The sequence below is a fragment of the Anomalospiza imberbis genome, chromosome 7 (assembly GCF_031753505.1).
Source record: "Anomalospiza imberbis isolate Cuckoo-Finch-1a 21T00152 chromosome 7, ASM3175350v1, whole genome shotgun sequence".
NCBI classification, from domain to species: Eukaryota; Metazoa; Chordata; class Aves; order Passeriformes; family Viduidae; genus Anomalospiza; species Anomalospiza imberbis.
In genome coordinates, this window is record NC_089687.1 from 20,354,389 (window position 1) to 20,376,837 (window position 22,449).

Here is a 22,449-nt window from a genome sequence, read left to right on the forward strand (position 1 = left end):
CATGTTTTTAAAACATGGTGATTATTTAAAAATTCACTAAAAGCTCAATTGTATTTCAAATTGAAAGAGGGGAATCAAATTTTGGCAGGAGGACTACATTTGAGTGGAATTTTTTTTTTTTAAGTAGTGGATGGAACCCTTGTAACTTACAATACAGATACTTGCATTGTGTTATGGTATGAGCAACACTTGTCATCTCTGTAGGACTAGTGGGCAGTAATGAGGGGTAAACTATTAATCACGTAGAAATTCAAGTAGATGACAATTATTCCAGGCAATTCAGCTAAGAGAAGAGAAGAGGTAATGTTGAGAAAATACAGTTACTACTATATACAAACCAGAAATCTAAAAAAATTACAGGGCCCCAGCAAACTCTTACAGAAGAAGCAGAAACAATGGGTATAAATTTCAATAAACTCAGTTATGTTCGCCAAATGTACTCATCATAGAGCCTCAGCCAACACATGTTAGCATGGAGCTTGACTTTACAGCTGAGTCCATGACTACTTACACTCACTACTCATTGGCTCTCAAATTCCATATTTTGCTGGTCACCAAGTCATGTCATAGTTGCAAATACAGCTGTCAAATAAAAGTTTTGAAAATGTTTGCAATTTGTAGTTCAATTTTCACAAGCTTTTCATTCCAACAAAATAAAAAATCCATTGAGTAGTACTTAAATTCTGCTGGATATAATCAAATATTAGTGTGATTAATAGTGTGATGGTCTATTTTTGTGGCAGATGATCCTGCTCATATGCGTATACAAGCAGTAATCCACTAGGTGGCAAGCACTACCAAAACGGACTTTGGCAGAGGCAAGACCAGCCTTACTTTTAGCTGATACAGTATGATGAGTCTGCCTCAAAACAAAAGCACAAGGTTAGTAGTCAAAAAAACACACAGTCATGTCAGAATTTATATATTCCCTTCTCTTTTCTTTTAAAGGGCCCACTCAGAATACAGTATTTCTTCATCCCATTTCTTCATCTTAATTGTGCTCCACCTCAGAGCTCTTAAACTTCTGTTTGTAACTTTTGTGCAAATACAAGCTTAGTTAAAAGACACAACAACAAGAACAGAAAAGCATGAAAGTTTAGGGATAAGCTCATATACAAGATATGAAAGTAGCAAGAGTAAGAAAAAAACAGGAACTTCCAGTAATTTTTACCATTTGATCTTGCAATCTAACAAAAAAGAACATTCTGCCATCAGATACATGCTAACAGCTTCTGTTCGTAATTTAATCCTTTTTGGATACTGGCTTGTTTTCTGATGATGTTTCCTGATCTATTCCACTGAACAGACTAGTTTCAGTACTACTGAAAGCTATTTTTTACATGGTATGCTAGTGCTATTGCTTGATCTTACTTGCTTACCCATTCTGTCAGTCTACACTGGAAGTTATCTTGTCTCCTATGGCTAACTAGTACTGATGTAGACAGGGCACCATGGTTTTTCACAAAGCTTGCTATTCATGTTTAGATCAATAAAGTGGCAAAATTCATGTAATTCTGATTCTCCATGACATTGTTCTCATTATTGTTATGACTATTGGATCTAAAAGAAATACTAGTTTAAAATACCTTAGCAATTCAGCTTGAATGCTTGATCTTTTTGTTAAACACAGCAATTGCTGTTGCAGTTAAGGAATAGCTCGTACATCACTGTGGCAATGGGAGCACAAATATTGTCTGGCTCCCATTTCTGATCAGATGTACAGAAGGAGATTAAAAATTTACATGACTGTTTACAAGAAAATTTACAAGAATATCTACATGACTGTTCATTGCTCTGATTACTGCATTTGTAATGAGGAATTTGAACAAAAGTTCGGTAAGGCACAGCCTCTGCAATCATTTTAGTCTGTTTCAAATGCAAGACTGCCAATGGACAGTAATGACCCTGAACATATTAATAATAAGTCTTAATGGCCCTTACCAGCCTCAACTGGGAGCCTCAACCCCCACACTCCTGCTCATGAGTCCAGGGCCTTTAATCCCCCTCCACCTGGGTGTTCCAGTGCTGGCCTGCATCCCCTTGGACCTGACTTCCTGGCCTGATTTCTGCCTGGTGCCATCACCCTGCAGCTGCCGAGTGACCACGGGACTCTGACCCTCAGTAGGCTGGGTTATGACCCATGGATTGACTTTCCAGCGTAACTGTCAACCTGCTTCAGCAGCTGAACCTGCTTGTCATTTCCTGCAATTCGTGCCTGCTCTGCTGCCAGCCATTCCTCATTGCACCCTGCCAGGAATCTTCTTGCATGTTCAGCCTGTATTGTGAACTGGGTAGATCAGTCTTCATGAAGTACTTGCTGTAGACAGACAGTGCCTTCCCCATTTATAACTATTTCTTCTCTTCATATTATTTTATGGAAATACTTTGCTTAAAAAGCCTTAACATTTTAGTTATAATCAACAAATAATGGATGAGGTGCATGGAGTGAACAATGTTTGCTCAACAACAATAAAACACCTTTTTCTTCTGCATTTCCAATTATACTGAATGATACCATCATTTCACAGGTCTCCATACCTAACAAGAGTAGCAGCACGAAATATCCATTTCCATGTAGAAAAGTATGCTTTTTTAAAATCTGCAGCAATGTGAAATTAGAGATAAATCTTGTCCTCGCTTTATTGCATACTGTAAGCAGAAGTTGCAAAAGCCTAGCGAAACACAACTACAGCAGATCTCAAAATGCTGCAGTAGAAGTTTTCCTAGCTCTTTGGTCTGCACTGACAATTATGCAGCTAGTGACTGGAAAAAAAGTCTGCAGCTCTGAAAAGAAGGCGCTGTTTGTTATACATGGAGTTGGATGAACTCTTCTCTGCTACCAAGCAGCAGAAACCTGATGATGGCACTGCAAAAGCCTAGGAAGAATTGGCCTGTCCCTGAGACTGCAACTGTATAACCACAAGCACTATTGAGTAAACGAGTTTGCATATGGACCTAAGCACTGCTCTCCTCAAATAAATGAAAGAAAATTCACAGGCAATACAGGCAGTCAACAATTCCCACATACAACAGCTGTTCATAACTCCTCCACAGTTACTTCACTTGGAAAAAAAAGGTATCTTTAAGTAAGACTTGCTTCCAGAGTTTTTAGCTGACTTCAGGGACAGGAGAGGTTCCCTGTTACTCCAGTCTCTGAGTGCACTTGTACTCCATTTGTACCTGCTTTTAATATGAAGTCAAATATTCTGGCACAGAATCACACACAGAGTGCTTCTTTTGATATCTTCCTTTGTAAGCCTACATCAGCCATCATGGAGTCTTGCGTAGTCTGTTTGAACCTCTTTTTTTATTTTCAATTGTAATTCAGACACTAACTATAGGAAACTCTGTCAAGGAATCTACACATGGTTTGAGCTCATCACAGCAATGCCTTGGTCTTCCAAAGTGAAGAGGTGACTACAGTCCTGTGAGAGTTCAGACATTTCTGCACATTTTCTTACAAACTGTATTATTTTGCACTTTCTGACATTATGCTTTCCAAGCCACTGAGGTACATGTGCTCCATTCACTGATTAACATTTCCTTCTTATTCCAAACTCCTTTCTCCAGTTCTTCTGGGGACATTTTACTCCTATCTTTGTATTCCCTGAATCTCTGATCTAGCAACAAAATTTTTATATTTCTCAGTATATTTTCTCTGGTTTAAAACCTAATCAATTTCTCATCCCGGAGAGGGTAGCTCACTTTAGTCTAAGTTGGACAGTCCCTCCTAATGCCTTAAAGGACTAATTCACTCAGAATAAACTCTTGTGGAATGTAATAAATGGTTACAAAGACACTTTGTACATCAGCCCAGTAAGTACAAATTCAAATTATATCGCAAACCCGACTTTCAGTTTTATTACATTGTTGCCATGTTTATGATAGTTATTTTTATTATACTTAGTGTTCCTTTGCCTATCTCTAAACATTTTAAACATCCCTAAGCAAATAATAACAGTAATAAAAAATACCTTGGGGTTTTGATCTAAAACTTTGAATTTTCAATTAAAAATTTTTTTGTGGCTTTAGATAAAAATCTGTAGATAAAATACATAAAATTAATTCCACCAGCTACATCCAACAATTTTTGGTTACTTTTTAATTTCAGATCTGACTCATTCTGAGAGAAGACAGCTTGTGTAGCCTTTATGTAAAACAGTAGGAAAAGCAGAAATTTCAATTTCTTCTCTTTATAGATTTGTTTATTCAGAAAGAAGCTTTGAAATAAAGGGCTTTGAAAGACTGGCTGAATAATGAGTTGTCATTCTTTGAAGGCATATTATCTTTAAAAATACAAGAAAACCTGAGGGTTTCTAATGAGTAGAACCCTTTATTTTTGAAAGAAAATAAATGGAAGAGTTTGAAAAGATTTTTTACTTGTAGTTTTTTTTCCCTCCTCCTGGAGCTGCCTGTTGCTCTTATGTGGAAGCTTCCCGCTGATCTGACTTTTTATTCTGCTGTGAGCCTGATGCCAAGATTTACGATTGCTGTGGACAGGAACTGGATTTAGCATAAGGAAGATAACTGCTTTTCCCCTAGGGAGAGGCAGAAAAGGGAAAGACAGAGTGGGGCACATAGACAATAATATCTGAAGCTATATTCTTGGTCAATTATTTTATTCATCCTCTATTTTAGATTATGCTGCAACTAATAAAAGGCAAGAAAGGTACTGGTCTCAAGCCAGGAACACAGATAAGCAAGGAAACTATTTGTGGTTTCATGCAAATGTCCAACTATAATGGAAGCAATGCACTGTTTTTATATGGAAGTGACACAGTGCCCCTTGTAAAATAAGTGTAATTAACACAAACTCTCATCAGAATGTGTCAGGCAGAGATTTGCCTTCTACACAGAGTCCTTCAGCAGAGAGAAAAGGGTGATTGTAGAACTGTGCATCATTACAATTATTTTAGTAATCCATTGTCTGTACGGTCCTTTGCACATTCTACAGTTTTTAATTACCTTCTCTAGACATTTAAATGAGTAAAGATTTTTGCTTATAAGGCAGACTTGTGCATTTACATCCAGTTGGCAGACAGTTGTCTTCCGTTAACCCACAGTGCCCACAGAAAATGCAATTTTTTGAGATACTGGAAAAAGTTTGCATCAAAATGCAAGGAACTTCCCAAGCAAGGCAAGACTCCATAGTAAGCACACAATAAATACTGAGGGCAGAAGGCAGTTAGAGGGATTTTGGCACTGTAAAGGGTATAGGTTTTCAAATGTAATTATTAACAGGTAATTTAATTCATTTCAGTAATTTTTCTAATTAAATAATATACACCTAATAAATAAAATGTAATACCATAATTGAAAGAAAAACAAATATTATCTACTTGGTCCAAAAGTTTAAATTCAATAACTGGAAGATAGTATCATATTACTGAGGTAAATATCTTGGAGTTCCTGAACTAGATGTATTTAATAGAAAAATAGGTAACAATTAATTTTGTTCCATTTTCCTTCAGTTAGTTACATAAACAACAGTTTATTCTGACATTTAAATCAGATTTTCTAACTACAACAACAGATTTTATGGTCTTGTATTCTTTTGATTGCAAATTTATGATTATCTCATGAAATTCAATTATTAACAATAACTGATCCTATAAATTAAGTCATGTCTGTTGCAGTGATGCCCTTGCTGCTAAAAAATACCATATTTGAGATATTCAATTATCATCTGTAAATCCACAAATGGCATTTCTTGAAATAAAGTGTCATCTTAGGGCCACTGATAATAATTGCTCAGTATTTTTGCATTTCCTAAAGATTACCTCTAATATCAGTGTCTCTTGAATAGAAATTTTAGTAAAGCCTCAGATTTGGGGTATATAGACAAGCTTCCTGGAGTTTATAAGTTTATCTGAGCACCCAAAGTCTCAGTGAAATCCTGAGACTAGGGAGTCTCTATTGAGATTCCCCTGAATACAGAATTAATTTGAAGATAAACCTAATAACCTGATTCATAACTATAATATTACCATGAGGGCTATGGTACACTCATTATCATTTATCTACCTTTGAGAAGAATTTCTTTTCTTTGCAAATCATGGCAAATTGAGACTTGGTTTGGGGTTTTACATTTTGCTCCCCTGCTTTTAGAGTGGAGTGTTGACATTGAGTTTCATTGTTTCAAAGACTCCACATTTTTTTTACTATCTCCTGCTATGTCACATTTGACTTTAATTTCTCTTACATGAGGAGGGAACAAGAAATATTTTATTTCTCCCCTCCCTGTTTCCCATGATTGGCTAATGAGATTTCGAACTATGAAATTCAGAGCAAGAAGTCTTGCCAGGAAGATCAGAGAGTGTAAAGTGCACCCTCTGTAAACAATTCTGATCTGCTTCAAATCAAAAGTCGTAGGTCTTAGTCAATAACACCTATATCAGATATTGTGCATAAGCATACAGAAAAAAAGGCAATGAAAGAATTTAGATAGAATAGACTATTCCTCTTACCTAGGTATATTGTTCCAAACTATAATTAATACAATTTTTGAAGTACATAATTAATATATTAATCTACCTTCCATTTTTGGAAGGATTTTATTGACGGGATTTTATGCTTTTATCTAATATCTAAAGGATCCTCTACTCCTAGCTGTTTTCCATCTATATACATATTCATAATTATGACTCATTATCTTTTTTATTAAGCTAAATATGGAGCCTGCATATCAAGCAGATAGACTGGTCATTCTTCTGCCCAAAATGAAAGAACCCACCTAACAAAAGCAGCTACACAGAGCACCACTGTATGCCCTTCCACGGGGCTATAACCAACTTTAATAGCCCAGCCTTGGGCTTGCCTCTGCTAGCTCAAACTGTTACCATGTTCATTGTGTTCCAACCGGGTCCAGCAGGTTCAATGCAGAGACAGAGCAAGTTCACATTTATTCCTACAGAATACAATATAAAACTACCCTATACATGATAAAGGTGGCTTTAGGACTTCTTTGGAATAGATGTGCTCACATAAATTGACTTCAGCTGACTTCTATCACTGAAGGTCTAAGGGGATCAAGCCTACATTTCTGCAGAAGTGACTGTAAATCCACCCAAAGATAAAATTATGAATACTTCTTTGTTGCTTGAAATAAGGAAAAATCTTATCTAGAAAGTGTGTTTAACATTCCACAAATCAATACAGTTTATACAGTGTTATCACACACATGCAGCCATTTATTATAGAATAAACAAAATGAAAAATCTTTTACGTTTCATTAGGTCAAGAAGCACTGGTAGAGATGTGCTTCCATTCATTGCAGTGTCACTTGAAATCTAGCTTTCATAAACACAAAGCTTCCTTTCCGGATATACAACCAAATCACATTGAATTTGATCACAGAGAGCTCATCCAATTAGTTTACACTGACTTAAATATATGCTTATTTTTCTTAGCTGTTGTCAGTTTTACAACAGTGTTTTTTATTCAAGGTTGGCAAAAAGTATTTAACCATATCTTAACTGGACTTGGCTGCATAGTTCTGGTTGTTGCCAGATTCTGCTAAAATTTCTTGACTCTCTACATAGTTTTGTGTATGATAAACCCTAATCCACTATCTTTATGCAGCTGTAGACAGGATCAAATCAAAATCAAGTTAAGAAAGCTAGCAGAATGAATCACTGAACAGTGTTTAAGAGAGAACTGAGTTTCTAAAATAAATTTAGAAATGTGTCACAGGTTTCCTGATGGTATGAGAAGTCTAACACACTGTAGTAAGCCTTCCATCTGAATGTGTGGCAGGAAAAATACAAAACACAAAGTCAAAAAAATCCAGTAAAATGTGAAGTCTTTTGTAGTATTGATTCTACAGATCACATTACCTCTCAAGTTCAGAGACAGAATCTCAACTGCAACCCTTTTCCAAACAAAATAGGCATCCTAGTGAAAGACAGTGGTGTGGTCTAACACGTTCTAGAAGTTGTTTGAGATATATGCAATATACATAGGACATTCCTGCATCTATGTATTCTAACATCATGGTTTTGGCAGACCCTTCAGTACAAAACTAGTTCTAATTTGTACCTAACATCTTTATTCAGCAGTCTCAGAAGCTTCATACTGCACACTTCCCCAGTGTCCTGCCACCCAGTTTTGCACACCTATCTGTCTTTCTGTTATTTGCTTGGCATAGTCTCTTTTCACTTCAAGCTAAGTACAGAACAAAATATTTCTCTTTAAAAGCTTATCCTCTCTCTTTTTCTGTAGTTAGCCTGCACACTTGGTAGCATTCTGTTTACCTTTCAAACTATTTCAGAACATAACAACATTTTTGGTCTAATTTTAGAACCTTAATCAGAATTTCTTTCTTGCATTCACATGCAAAACAATACAAAGAGAACTTCACTGTACCTTTAAAAACTCAGAACACCAAGATTTGATCAGTATTCTGAAAGAAGTCCTTTAAAAATAGAAATCTGGGGAGCACTTACTTTTAAGCACTACAGTACAGAGCAGAGATCTTTGGCATACTGATGACAGAATCTGCAGAGTCCCTTTTAGCTCTCTGGGGAGTCCTACAAATTTGAGATGCAGTAGTCCATGGTTCAATTACTTGCTGGAATGGGTTCTCCACAAGTAGGGATAATCCTTCATTTGATGCTTACTCACTTGGACACATTTCTGTATTCCATACTGGCCATTCCAGGCTTTGCAATGCTTATTTTTTCTTCCCAGAATGTGTTTCCCCATTAGCTGATATTATTACACTTATTTGGTTGAAATGGCACTTTTCTTTTATGAACTTTTCATCAGCTTAAAGTAACTTTTCAAAGCAATTATCTCTAGACCAATACTTATCATACTTGCTCTCAGGCTGTCACATTTTTTTCCATTTTTAGTTTGAAGAGAACCACTCAGTAGTTTCTGAGGATCAGACTTTCAACTATATACAGATACAGTTGGTTTCATTGAATACTTATCAAACATAGTAGTTCCTTATTTTTATTACTTTTAGAATATTTTCCTTCCTAATTATAATACCCCTCAAACACAACTTTTAATTTTTTTCTGTTTTGAAATTCCTTCTGTATTTTATCTTCTCTCTGCTTTTGTAACAGCTTTAAGGTATGTAGAGCATATTTTGTCTTGACTCAGTATCTGAATTTATTAAATAAAATTGATTACAACCTCAATATCCTTACTATAAGAACTGTGCATAAGGTAACATGCATACTATATGAAGTATTGCTATGTTACCTATATTATATAATTTTAGTTTATACAGAATTGTAATAATAAATATGCTGTCTCATATCTAGGTAAAATACAGCTTAATTACAAATTACAAAACACAAAATAGATGTTAGTGCTGCAATTTTAAACCTATAAAAGCAGTATAACTACCTAAGATTTCAAAAGAATTTGTTCTAGTTAAATAGAGCACAGTGAAGCACACACGTTATGACCTCATGGTGATACAGATAAATGTACACTTCACAATAATGCAGTTTAAGGAAACAGGTTATGGCACCTGAATGACAGCAGATGAAGACAGCAGAAATGGAGAAATTAGCTTTATGCAAATCTTTTGCTGCACCACCTGCCAGCTTGTGTCATGTACTCTTCAGTCATCACTGGAACTCCTGTGAACAATGAAAGATACAAAATTAATACAAATCAGAACAAGACACAGTCTTTTTACACTAAATACTCTTTAATCTTCCTTAATAATTATATTTTTGGTATCCACTATTACTGAACTTTAGCTGGTTAAGAAATTTTTAAAAGCATTTTCAACATTTTCTTAGCAGACACTAAATCAGAATTTCCAATTGCTACAATATCACATAAAACGTCTACTTTAAATTAATTTTAGTCCATGTCCTGACAGAGCAATTTCTCATTGCTCCGCTTCCTAGTACCAGCACTGCTCTTTGCAGTGCAGAAACAATTCAAAACACACAGAGTCACATCAGCATTATGTGGAGTCCTACATGTTCTAGCAATAAAACAAGGTGGTTTGACAATCACAGATATTACTTAATCTTTCTGGATAAATAAAAACCAGTAAATCTAAGCATTATATTTAATTTTGCACAATATTGTGGGATTTATTGTAATAAAATTAACTCTAAGGCCTAATTGATTGGTTTCCCTCTGTAATTCAGAGAAAGATTTTCAAAGGCATGAAAGCCTATTAAGAACGCATTTAATTGATTTTTGGGGGTCTTGATGCAGCATTTACTGCAGTCAGCAGTGAAATTTCCATTGATTTAAATAAGAACAGGTTCAAACCTGCAGAGATCTAGCTGCTATTTATGCATTGCACAGTAGCCCCTCCATAGCGAGAGATTTCTTCCATCTGTTTTTGTAAAAATAATCTACACACTTTTGTACATACACTCAGTACAATTTACTTTGTATTAAAAAACCAAAAAAGTCATATTTCCAAAGGTATTGAAAGTTTTAACACTGATGAGTGAACACAGTGCAACTACCATTCAGTTTTATGCTGCCTCTCTTCACTGTAGTCAATGGCATTATTTATGAGTAAAACAACCAAAATGTTGAATATGTAGTTTAGTTACTAGTTTGTGTAACTATACATAGAACTATTGTGTTACTGCTGCAAAAGTGAGGGAAATGTTATGAAATATTAAATTCTATCAATAAGTGAAACATTGATTTTATTCTGGTTTATTTAGCAAAGAAATGCAACAGAATATTTTTAAAGTATTCCTGTCTAAGGAATAAGACTTTTCAGAGAATTGTCTCACTGATATGTGCAAAGATCAAAAAGGGGTGGTAGTGTTAGCATTCCAAATTAATTTAGATGAAACAATAAGATAATTAGGTGTAAAAAATGCACAGTCTTATGTTCAGTGCAGTAAAGGATCAATTTCATCTAAAGGCAAGTGGAGTGTACACTATATCATCTGATCCAAAGGAGTGACCTTCTTGATTCAAATGCAAAATGCCTGTGCCTATTGCAGATGGAATTTACCAGAACAAAATGTTCAATAGAAAGATTACATTTCCACTGGGGCAGAAAGGTATTTGTCAGTGTCTCGTTACAGCTTTGATACAAACATCTTGGATTTCAATTAGCTTTGAGATAGAACAATAATCCAGCGTTGAAACTACAGACAAACCTTTGCTTCTTACACCATTATATGTGGATTTTTGTTTCATTTGCAATAAGATATTGTAAGATTTCCAAAAGAAATAAATAGAAGTAAATAACATTCCAGCCATTTTAATGTCAGCGGTATCACTTAGTGATTGTCTGTCTGATATCTTTGCACTAGGAGGTGAGGGCGACATAATTTACATTTTTTCCAGCATAAATGAAAAGTGCTGAATTCTTTGAACCATAAGTGTCCCATCAGTTCTTCTACCCTCACTGTCCACCTCCTATTATTAACATAGCATATCCACTCTGATGTTTTTGATCCTTTTCTATGAAAAGTAGTTTGCCTTCCCCATGGAAATAAAGATGAAATTTGCTTTAGTGCATATCAGGAATTCAAACAACAGCCCATAAAAATTCCCACCCTATCGAGGTCATGTTTTAACTTCACAAATTTAGAGCTTGCCTTCACTTAAAATGCTTACTTCTAAATACTGTTTGATATTTAGGAAAAATTGTTTCTTTTGAATTGATCATGGGACTAAGAGAAGGAAGGGCAATTTTTAACCATCAGTTGAATATCCGTGACTGATCTTGAGTTAACTCCTCTAAAACTGTGTATTTGTCACCTTTACTTCACACTTGTGTCACAAGGATAACTCTGTCAGCTTCTGAAATGTGGCAGGAAGAAAAGCTCAGAAACAACATAGGTATGATTCAGTTGCTGATTTCCTTGTTATGAAGAATGTATGAACTACTTCCTGCAGATATGATTTTAATAACACTCCAAATTACATATGGTGTCTTCCACTCAAAAGGCTTCCTTTCAAATATCAAATCACATAGCTTTAGCAGTAAGGAATACTGCTATTGAAATCAGGAGACTTGACACATTAAGCAACTAAGACTAAGAGAAAATAAAGATATGTTTGTAACCTGGTAACCAGTGACACAAACTACCCAGGGCAAAACACTGCTTTTCCTCCTGTGATATCCAGGTGAAAAAGACAAGATTTAAGTTACTTGACCCCACAATTCCAGAGCCAGGACAAGAGCTGGAGAAATGTTCCTTTTAAGATGATTTTTTTAATGTACTAGCAACAAGCTTTTTTGGCTCAGAGAAAGAAATGCTACAAAATGCTAGATTTATTACTAAATATAAAAATCAAACCCAGAAAATTACAAAATCTCATGGATCTGAATTTTTTACTTCCTCTTGGACTCTTAATTGTTGTCCTAAATACAGCACAACAGTGATCAGTACCTGTCTGTGGATATATACTGTGAATTAAGCATATGGAACAGATGTTTTACATCACTCCTGAATTGCAGCCATCTTTAGTATAACTAATAGTGACAAATCTCTATGACTATAGTGAAATTAAAAATTATTTTTGTGATTAATGACAGTATTGCTTGAATATCACACACTTCCACTGACTTCAAAACCAACCATAAATACATTTTGCTCCTACAAACATGTCTGTAAATGTGTTGGAGCTTGCTAGCATTAGAGGCATACACAATAGTAACAGAAATAATGCTGTTTATTTCTTGTCATATTGCTATAAAAAATTAAACAGATTACACCATGACTTGTTTATGTAACACAGAACCAAATTATATGTGTAGATTTGTTCCAGACAAATATATGTATATATGTGTGTGAACTTGTATAGACTTGTGTCCATGTTTCCAATGACACATGGTTTTGAGAGTCAAGAAATCCGTATTTTTCTTCAATAAATGCTTTTAACCATAGGTGTCATCACCACAGGTCTTGATAGATGTTAGTGTTCATCTTTCCATTGAGTCAAATCTTGCCATCTCCTTTCTGCTCAAGTGCTTTGTAAATATGGAGCTTGGCTTTTGCTAGTAATAAATGCATTTTCAACTATCTACTGCCTTGCAACTTATATTTAAAAGTAAAGATTTAAGACGTAGGAGATAGAGTGAGAAAAATTTCATATGGAAAATTGATGCTTATGTCTTTGCTTCATAGTTTAGCTGCACTCCGAATGCATGTAATTTTTCAGAGCTTCTTCCAACACACTGGCAAGTTTCTTATGAAAGAACCAGAAAAGGAACAAATCCTATTTCCATTTTCAGTAAAATGACTCCATGGCTCCAGTGTTAATTGAATAGATCTGACTGATGCTGTGAGTCAGTGACTCAGCTAAGCTCATAACAATGTGGAAATGCTAAAATTTAACTGTTAGAGATAACAGTTACAACAGGAAAAAAAGTGCACACTTTCTGTCTCCTTATTTACCCTCTGATCTTTTTGGCTAGTAATGCTAACATAATCAATACAAAAGGAATCTGTTATCCTCTTAACAAATATTCAAATGTATTCTCCTCTTTTGATGAGTACACAAACTTCCATAAAGGTCAGCGGGAGACAGGTGCACAAACTGAGGGCAGAATATAGCCTAGCATACAATACATCCGAAAATAGTTCCTTTGGGCTGATCTCCTGGCAGTTCTCATACTCTCTCATAAAACCACTTGAACTAGTGCAGGTTTTGGTGAGTTACAGTATCCATTAAGAAGCTCTGATTATCTCCTGTCTTAACCACATAATAGAAAAAAATTGAGAGTACCGTATCAGACCACACTGAGGAAGGAGAACTTGGAATATTTCAGCTGGTAAACCTATTTTCTAGAGTGCTTGGCAGGGAATCACTCTCAAGTGCTGGACCATTCACTAGTGTGTATTTTGTGCTAAAGGTTACCAGACTGCAAAAGGGTTCTCATGTCAGAAAGGACCCATTACTCATCATCACCTTATTTTGACATGACAGAAAAGAAATATGTCCATCTAGCAGGAACAGGAAAGAGGGGAGAAACTCTTACAATATGTATGAAGGTTATTAAATTATCAGAAGCCATCCAAACAACAGAGGGTTTTTCTAAACTTTTTGAGGTACAGTATAAACCCTGACTCACATGGAACACTACAGCGGAGTAAATAATCAACACCAATTCCTGCAGCAATTGAAGTTTTCCTAGCAGCTATCCATCCCAGCAAAGTACCAACCAACCTGTTCAGTTTATTATACCTAACAGGACTGCTACAAAGCCGGACTGCAAATGAAGCCTTTTTCCAGTGTTTGTCAGGACAAGTTTCAAAAATGCACTCACCAGGCATAACTATTTGTAGATCCAGTCATTGCAAATAAATTATTCCAATTCTGTAATAGCAGAAAAATTAACCTGCTACGGAGTTATTGCCTCCAAAAGCTTCATTTCATAGGGTGTTGTGAACACATGCTCCACTGGAACTACAACAATCTTCCCTACAATTCTGCTTTGGAAAGCACAGTTCTGGCAGATCAGCAGGCTGGGGGACCCTGCTCTTCACTGAGACAGAAGTCAGTAGCACTAGCCCAGCAGTCACAGGATTTTGATATAGGTTTCCACAGGATACAAATGACAATACACTTATTTATTTAGGACGAGTGGGAAACAGCAAAGTCATTTGCTACCAGTTTGGAGCTGTATCAAAATGAGCTGGGTAAGTTCACTCCTGCACGACGCCCATGATGGGAACCGCGATGGTTCATGATGGGAACCATGATGGGCCAGGGCAGCCCAACGCCACCGGCTGACAGGCACAGAGCACCGTCTGCGGTGGCCATTTTGTCACCGGCCTGCCGCTCCCCCCGAATCCGGCTTTTATACTCGTTATCCCCGGGTCACTGGAGGGATAATGGCTACCGGCCGCACGTGGGCTCCGCGCTTAAAACCATTCCGTTCCATCAGCGTCCGCACTGACACGACTGGTTTTCACGCTCGGCTGCGGGAGGGGCCTAACGTGAATCGTCCCTCACTGTCCGGAAGACAAAGCAGAGGCGAAGGCGCTGTTCCGCACGGGGATCCCGCCTCGGCCCGCTCTGCCCTGCCCGCGGCCGCTGCCGGGGCGCCCGTGAGGGAAGCTCGCCGCGCGCGCCCGCCCGCCATCAGTGACCCGTGGCACGGCGCGCATGCGCGCGCACTCCACGGCAGGCGGGGGCGCTGGCTCCCCGCGCCCTGCGGGCGCCAAGCGGGCGCTGCTGGCGTGTCCCCGCTCGGAAGACTACCTCTCCCATCATGCAACGCGCGGCCGCGCCGCGCCCACGCCCGGGGAGCGTCGGCGACGAGGCCCATCCAGCGGTGCGCGCTGCATGCTGGGTGTCGTTGTTCTCCAAGCGGCTTCGCCAGCCAGCGCCCAGAAGGAGGGGTGTGGTGCTGGAGCTCGGAAACCGCCCCGTTCCCGCGTCGCTTCGCGCTCATTCCCCGAGTTAATTCCTTTCCGATTGCCGGCCCTGACGGTGCGGACGAGTGGGGCATTGGGTGTTTTACTGCACAGATCTGAGTGTCCTTCCGCAGCTCCCGTAGATTTCCGCGCATTCCGCCTTCGGAGCTGGTTTGACCCTCGGCGTGTGCCGTCGGCAGCCTCCTGCCAGCTGTCGGCGCCTTTGTGCGGCGGCGGAAGGGGCGCGGGGCCGAGGGCGGCGGGCGCGGGGCAGGAGCCGCGGACGGAGCCGCGGACAGGTGCGCAGGGGAGCGAGCCGCGCCCAGCGCCGCTGCCGCCCGGTGGGAACGCGCCTTCCTTCGGCCTGGCCCTGTGCAGCGAGGGCTGTGGCAGCCGGGTGGGGCCGGCGGCGGCCCGCGCCGGGGCTCGCTGGTGGGAGCGGCTGGGAGTGCTGCCTTTTCCCGGGCCGCGGGGCGTGCTGCGACCCTGTCCGGGCTGCCGGGCGCTCTCCCCGGGACGGCCCCCGTGGGATTTGGGTGGGGACTTTGGTTCTGGCGGCAGCAGGTCCGTACCGCGCTCATCGCGGGCGGGATGGGGTGGGCTCCCCTCTCCTCGGGTTCGCTCGGTTTGGGCCGGCAGTGCATGGGCGGCGATCCGTGGTGTGACAACGCGCTTTCCTAGCGCTGTTTCAAAGGGACACGGGGGTGCCATTTGGAAATGCTGGCTTGAGGTTATTTATTGATTAGCACTTGAGTGCTAACAGACGACGTGAAGGAATACACGCATTGACTCCGGTATACGTATTACTAAGATGTGGCTTGCAACATTTTGCATCCCTTTCTGTGCTTAGCCGTGCTGTGCAAACACTTGCAAGTATTCTTTATTTTTAATTAGCACATAGTCACATTACTAACGCTTAATCCTGTATCCTTATTGTCAAACTTACTGTAAAAGCATTTATAGTTTGTCTCGTTTGTTGTAGGACCACCTGTCCATTTTCTTTGCTCACTTGACTTTGTTTAAAAACAGTAAAATTAAGTTCTTCTTCACCTAGTCCTTTCACTCAGTTTTTCTTACCTGTGTTCCAAATCTTTGTGAAGTTCTAAACTTACAGGTTTTCCACCTTTTGTTGTTGACTGTCTTGTTTGTATTTGAGTTAGTTGCATAGCAAAACTTTTTGTAGCATTTTTGTCTTTAAATGATCCACCAATTTATTAGCAGTGTAACAGTTCTGAAAAAAAATATATAATGCATGCCTTTTACAGTTTTCTTTATTATATTTACTTATGTTGCCTTATCATTTATGGTAATCCTACTAAATGTTTTAATAAATCTTTACTTTGAATCATATAATGGGCTGTAGAAGGATATATGGCTTACATACTGTTAAGTTATAGCATGCCAGTATTTAGCTGTTGAAGTGAAAAATGAAAGAGAAATATTGCCTTGCTGTTTTTCTTGCTGTTTTCAGTCTTGCAGGTGGTTTTCTAGGTGCAAAAATCTTATGGCAAGATCGAATACTCACACCTTCAGTGCCTAAGGTTTCTTTCAAAGTAGTTCCTTCAAAGAGCATCAGACCTACCTTAGAAATGGATACTGTCATCATATATTGGTTTATCTGTTTGTTTTAAATCAAACACTTTAGTGTTGAGAATGTATTAAGTGAAAGAAAGTTAGAAACAGGAATGTGGGTTTTTTCAATTATTGTTGACTCAGGCTTCTGGTGAGCTGGTTTTGGTAAGCTGGGATAATTTCTTTGCAGATAGCTTCTGGAAAGAAAAGCTGCTATCTAAAAAAAATAAAAGCAAATAAAAAAACCCACCCAAACAAAACAAAAGCCGAACAGTGACATGATTTCTGTTGATCAGTGTTTCAGCCATGTCTGACAAAAGTGAGCTGAAGGCGGAGTTAGAGCGCAAGAAGCAACGATTAGCTCAAATCAGAGAGGAGAAGAAGAGAAAGGAGGAAGAAAGAAAGAAGAAAGAGGTAAGAAATAATTTTCACTTTAATTTGCATATGTAACTTGCCCAAAATTTAAGAGTGCATTCACATCATCTATCAATCATTTTCTATGTCCTGTTCAGGGAGTGTCAGTTTAATGGTTGGTGCTAATATAAATGTAGCACTTTCGTTTTCCAATAATATAAACACTTACTGTTTTCTTTTCAACTCTCTGTATGATAAGATGGATTTTAAAAAAATTAAAAATCAGTATCTTACACTAGCATAAAGTCCAGATTTCTAGAACTATCTCTGTGCATGTGACATCATTAATCAAATCACTCTGATCTATTGCATGAAAGCTCTGCTTAAGGAGTTGTGATAGGTGTTATCTAAAGAACTCATCTCAAGCACGGTTCTGAGGATGTCTGTAGGAATTATCTGACTGTCAGTATTATCATTGTACAAACAATGTGCTGTGTTCTTCTGCTCTTTGACCTATCTATAGGCTGAATTTTAAAATCAGAGCAACACTCAGGATGTGTATGGTGCTTGTGTGTTACATTTAGTTTATTTAAAGCCTTCTGGATTTCTTGCTGCTCAAGTATGTGACAATCAGTGATAGATTACTGTTTCTCCTGAATGCAAAGTGTATCTCACAAAAGAAACTTTTACTGGCATGCTTTGTGTACTTTTCATTACTTCTCTGTGTTTTGGTTATGATCTAGTTGGTGTTCTAAATCAGCATATGACTGAAGACTGGGCAGCTGCCAACTACATGATTCAGACAAAAAGGAGAAAGAAATAGCTCAAATTATGTCCTAATGACCTTGTAGCAGTGTATTGCCAGAATTGCTTTTTTAAAAAGCAGCTAACTAAGAGTAGAAAGATACAGAGTGTTTGGCATCTTTTGCAATAGATGTTTCTAAATGTTTCTAAATGAAAGAGGGAGGGGGTGTATTTTTTAGATCCAGCAGGTAACACAAAGAAAATGACTTTTCTTTGACACAGTTGTTGTAATTTTAAAATAGGAACCACATGACTATCTCTAAAATACTTTTACACCCAGGTACAGGATGTTTTTGTCATTATTTGCATTTTACAGTGCTTAGGATTAGTGTAAAAAAAAGGTAATCTTATGAAGTTAGTCATTTTGGCAAATGGCAAATACACAGACACTTTTTGCATGTTTATGTATGTCCTTTAAAGACAGTACCAAAGCTTTGGAACATTGTTATTATGGTCTGTTACTTTATTTACAAAAAAGAACCATCAGAATTACTGAAATTAAATATCTAATATACTTGATAGCTTTCAGCATTACAAGAACCCTGTGGGGTCTCAAAATAAATGAAAGGTTAAAGGCTGTAACTTAATTATTAAATAATTTTTAGACTGACCAGAAGAAAGAAGTTCTTCCAGTGCAAGAAGAATCTGATCTTGAAAAGAAGAGAAGAGAAGCGGAAGCATTGCTTCAGAGCATGGGGTTGACACCTGAGTCTCCTGTTGGTAGGAATGTTACTATTTGTTTGAAATAAATGTTTGGGAGATTGTTATTTAGTCTTTTTTTTGGGTGAAGTGTGTTTTGGTGGTGGTGGTTTGTGTTGTTTTGGTTTTTTTTTTGTTAGGATTGAGGTTTTTACATAACTAACATAATAATTCTCTGGCCACTTTTTCGGGGGTTCTGCATGTCTGGGTTTATACTCTTGTCCTTCATGATCTGTTACAAATGTCAAATGATGTGCTTCAGTACACATTACATAACATCATTTTATGGAATAACACCATTTACACTTAGTGGATTATTTGAAGTATATTAGTTAAAATATCATGTATGTATTGTCTTTTCCCCTCCTATTTTTCATATTCATTATTCTCCTGTATTTTTTCTTTACTCTTTTCCACAATGCCAAATTTTTATGCTGATATTTTTGTATGGAGTTGGCTTGTTTCTTTTCTGCATCTTTTACGTCCTAGTTTTTCTTATCTCAAATACCTGACTGACTTTGATGGAGCAATAGCAACACTAAGTATAAAAATTAGCTTCCAAGGGTGATGAATGGTATCTGCAGCTCTTGGATGTGTTAGCATATTGGCTCTTGCTTTTTGCCTTTACTTAGGGACATCCCTATGGAAGATGAAAGCAAGGAACATGATAATGCAACTCTGCTTTTTGCTTCCAACTCTGAAATCCAGGGGGTTTAAAGATTATCAGTGTGGCTTCTTGGGACTCTATTCAACTGGGTTTATAAATGAAATAGTAATAATCTCTTACAGATATAGCTGGGATTATATTTTCTTAATTGCTTTTGTGTAATCCTCAAGTGTTCAAAAGTGAACAGCATTATAGCTGCTCAGATTCCAATAGGCCCAGCAGGCATTTTTGGTAATTCAAACTATTTTAATAGTTAAGAAACTCCATTTGGCTGTGTTAGCACCAGTGTGCAGCTGTTTAAGAAATAATTTCTGACCTGCTACAGATTTTCTTTGCTAGACTAGCAGTTGAACATTTCCCTTGCATGATACTGTGCTAGGGCAGTTGATGACATTTTTCTAGGAATGTATGTGTTTCTAGGAATGAATTGTTGTTTTTTTTTTCACATCTGGCAGAGAATCTGACAGCTACAGAATAGCCAGTCCTCAAAGCAAGTTAATGTGTGTACTTAGAGTAGGTGTTCATGAAAAACTCAGAGGTGCTGACTTGCAAGAGTGGGGCAACACCCCTGCATGTTGTGTTTAATTCCACTGAGCTGCCACTTAATCACACCCTTCAGTGTACACAGGGAATTCATTCTGTCTCCTTTTGAGATGACCAGGTCTGATATGGATCCTTAAGTTAAAATGTCCTACTTGCTGCCTGCAGTTAGCATGTGTAAGGCTCAAGCTCCTTTTCTGCTGACTGGATGCCAGCAGGTACAGTGATTGTATGCCTGAACTGATGCTAACTCGTGGCTGAGCTGATTGGTGTGCAGCTGAGGTAGCTTGTGCTCACACTGTCAGTGAAGGGGGGGTTGCTTGACATTAGATTCTTTCATAGAAAATTGTGTTAATTCCTAAGGCAATTCCTGTGCTAGAGAGAGAGAGAGCTCTGCTATGGGCTATCAGTGTTAGTATGTTTTGATATCTACCATACTTACTATATAAGAAGCCTTAAGTTAGTGAACCGGAATTATTTTCAAAAAGATTTTATAGTTTAATCCTCTGGGGTAGGTGAAATTCCATCAGGTCATTTCATAAGACTGTTGGTCTTCCAGTGGGACTCGCCTCAGTTCGGGCAGGGTTTCCCGAGAATCGCTTTTCCCACGAGAGAGCGCTGCAGCACCAGCGCTGGGGCTGCGACCTCGCCGTGTCCTGAAAATGCACACAGATGGCAAAGCAAAGGCCTGCGGGCAGCTCCTTTGCTATAGATTAACCAGTACCTGGCGAGGAGGAGTTGAAGAATATATGTATTCTTACATGCCCCCAGTTATAGAAGTATAAAGTCTAAATGTCTGTATGTATGAATTTATTAAATACAACTCAAGACCTATAAAAAAGGCCTCTCCCCTAGGAGAAATGAAATTCTAATAAATTGAAGAATTCACTGTTACTTTGGTAAAATTAAGAGAGAATTTTTGTCAATCAGATCCATGTCTCTTTTGAGATGAGGTAGAAAATTCTTTAGAATTCACAATATGCTTGTGATTCCTAAAAATTTGGTAGAAATCTTGCAGACCTAAATTCAGAGTTCTCCCATGCTTAACTGTTAACAGAGTAGGCAGCAGTTTAAATAATTTGTGTTCAGTTGATTAAAGGATTTTTTAAGGGTTGCTAAGCAGCGAATGCTTTACATATTGCTGAAAAACGAAGCATGTAAGGACCTTCAAAACACCCCTTGATTCTTGTGTTGAAACCCAAAGTTTCATTAAAAAATGACCATTTTTAAAAAGAAAACTTGAAAGAAATACCAAAGTAGCTTTGTATTTGTATCAGATTGCATGGTATCATTCACTATATATCACTTCCAGAAAGCATGTTACTTTTCAAATGGTAAGTGTAGTCTTCATCTGCTAGCAGGATATGAACCAACACTTACAAAGTTTCAAAAAAGTGGTACTGTCAAGTAAAAAAAAAAAAAAGTTATTCTCAAGACCTAATACTAGAAACTTTGTAATACACTAGATTTATGATGATTTGATTCAAACTTGAACAAAAATACCAGTATGCTGTATGATGAAGCCACTTTTTTGGTCCACGGTTTGGTGATTATATATTTTGAAATAACATGGCCAGTCTAATCATTCTTTGTCTAATCTTTAAGAAAGACTAATGTCAGAGCTGTATTAACAACTATCTTTTCTGTGTTTAAGCAACATGAGTCAGTGGAAATTACACTTTGAAAATCAGTGTCATCATTTGCTAAAAGTTCAGTTTAAAAATATTTTTTTCAATTCATTTTCTCTTAAATGTCTTCCCCTCCATGTCTTTTTGTATGCACCAGAGGCATAAATGCCAAACAGTTGCATGAAAATCCAGCATGAATTGTTAACATTGTCTTTTCCCCTCTCTTTCTACTGTTCATTTTCATCCATGTATTTTTTGTTTGCCATCACTTTTTTTTTAATACTTCATTTTTAATTAATTTGCAAACATCCTAAGCTGTGCAACCTCTGCAAGTAGTAACAGCGGATACCTGTCTGTTTCACTATTTAGTCCCTCCTCCTACCTCTCCGTCTTCCAAATCCGTGAGTACGCCAAGCGAGGCTGGGAGCCAGGACTCCGGGGATGGTGCTGTTGGATCGAGGTGTGTCACTTTCCTTGTCATGTTCCTTTGCTCAATACTTGTGTGCTGAATAATTAAGCTTTAGAAGAAATCAAGGTTAATTGCTTGATTATAATAATATGAGGTTACAGTGTTGAATCTGTCAAAAGTGACTGTTTTGCAGAAATACTTAACTTTAAAATTTGAAATGCAACTATACTTCCTGTTTTGAAGTTGCTAGCATTAATGTGGAGTTGTTTAAACGTGCAAGTTTGAAGTAAAATGAATGTCTTGGGACAATAACAAACTCAAAAAGTCTAACTTCTGCGCTCTTCCAAGCTTTTTCTAAAGGAGGATCGGCATGGATGATGGGCTATTTGCTTTTTCCCACACCTAGTTAATCTAATAAAATGTACTGTCTATAAACTTTGCATTACTTCTGATTTT

The 22,449-nt window shown here is 37.9% G+C and overlaps 1 protein-coding gene and 1 long non-coding RNA gene across 8 annotated transcripts in view; one reads left to right on the forward strand and one right to left on the reverse strand.

Moving 5' to 3' along the window:
* LOC137477132 (uncharacterized) overlaps nt 1–14,660 on the reverse strand; it is a 33,186-nt gene extending 18,526 nt beyond the window's left edge. The window contains exons 1-3 of one of the 3 annotated variants that reach the window (XR_011000815.1): nt 14,228–14,502; nt 9,485–9,596; nt 1,195–4,490 (exon numbers count right to left, since the gene is read on the reverse strand). This is a non-coding gene — a long non-coding RNA (uncharacterized lncRNA). Of the gene's footprint in view, nt 1–1,194; nt 4,491–9,484; nt 9,597–14,227 lie in introns of those variants that run through there. The other 2 variants (XR_011000817.1, XR_011000814.1) reach the window with 2 other exon arrangements.
* Nucleotides 14,661–15,261: 601 nt separating this feature from the next.
* DYNC1I2 (dynein cytoplasmic 1 intermediate chain 2) overlaps nt 15,262–22,449 on the forward strand; it is a 29,458-nt gene continuing 22,270 nt past the window's right edge. For 2 of the 5 annotated variants that reach the window (XM_068195868.1, XM_068195871.1), the window contains exons 1-4: nt 15,262–15,396; nt 17,189–17,306; nt 18,656–18,770; nt 21,900–22,044. In XM_068195868.1, coding sequence (XP_068051969.1) covers nt 17,199–17,306; nt 18,656–18,770; nt 21,900–22,044 — 368 coding nt within the window. In that variant the 5' untranslated portion in view covers nt 15,262–15,396; nt 17,189–17,198. Of the gene's footprint in view, nt 15,397–15,480; nt 15,620–17,188; nt 17,307–18,655; nt 18,771–21,899; nt 22,045–22,449 lie in introns of those variants that run through there. The other 3 variants (XM_068195870.1, XM_068195872.1, XM_068195869.1) reach the window with 2 other exon arrangements.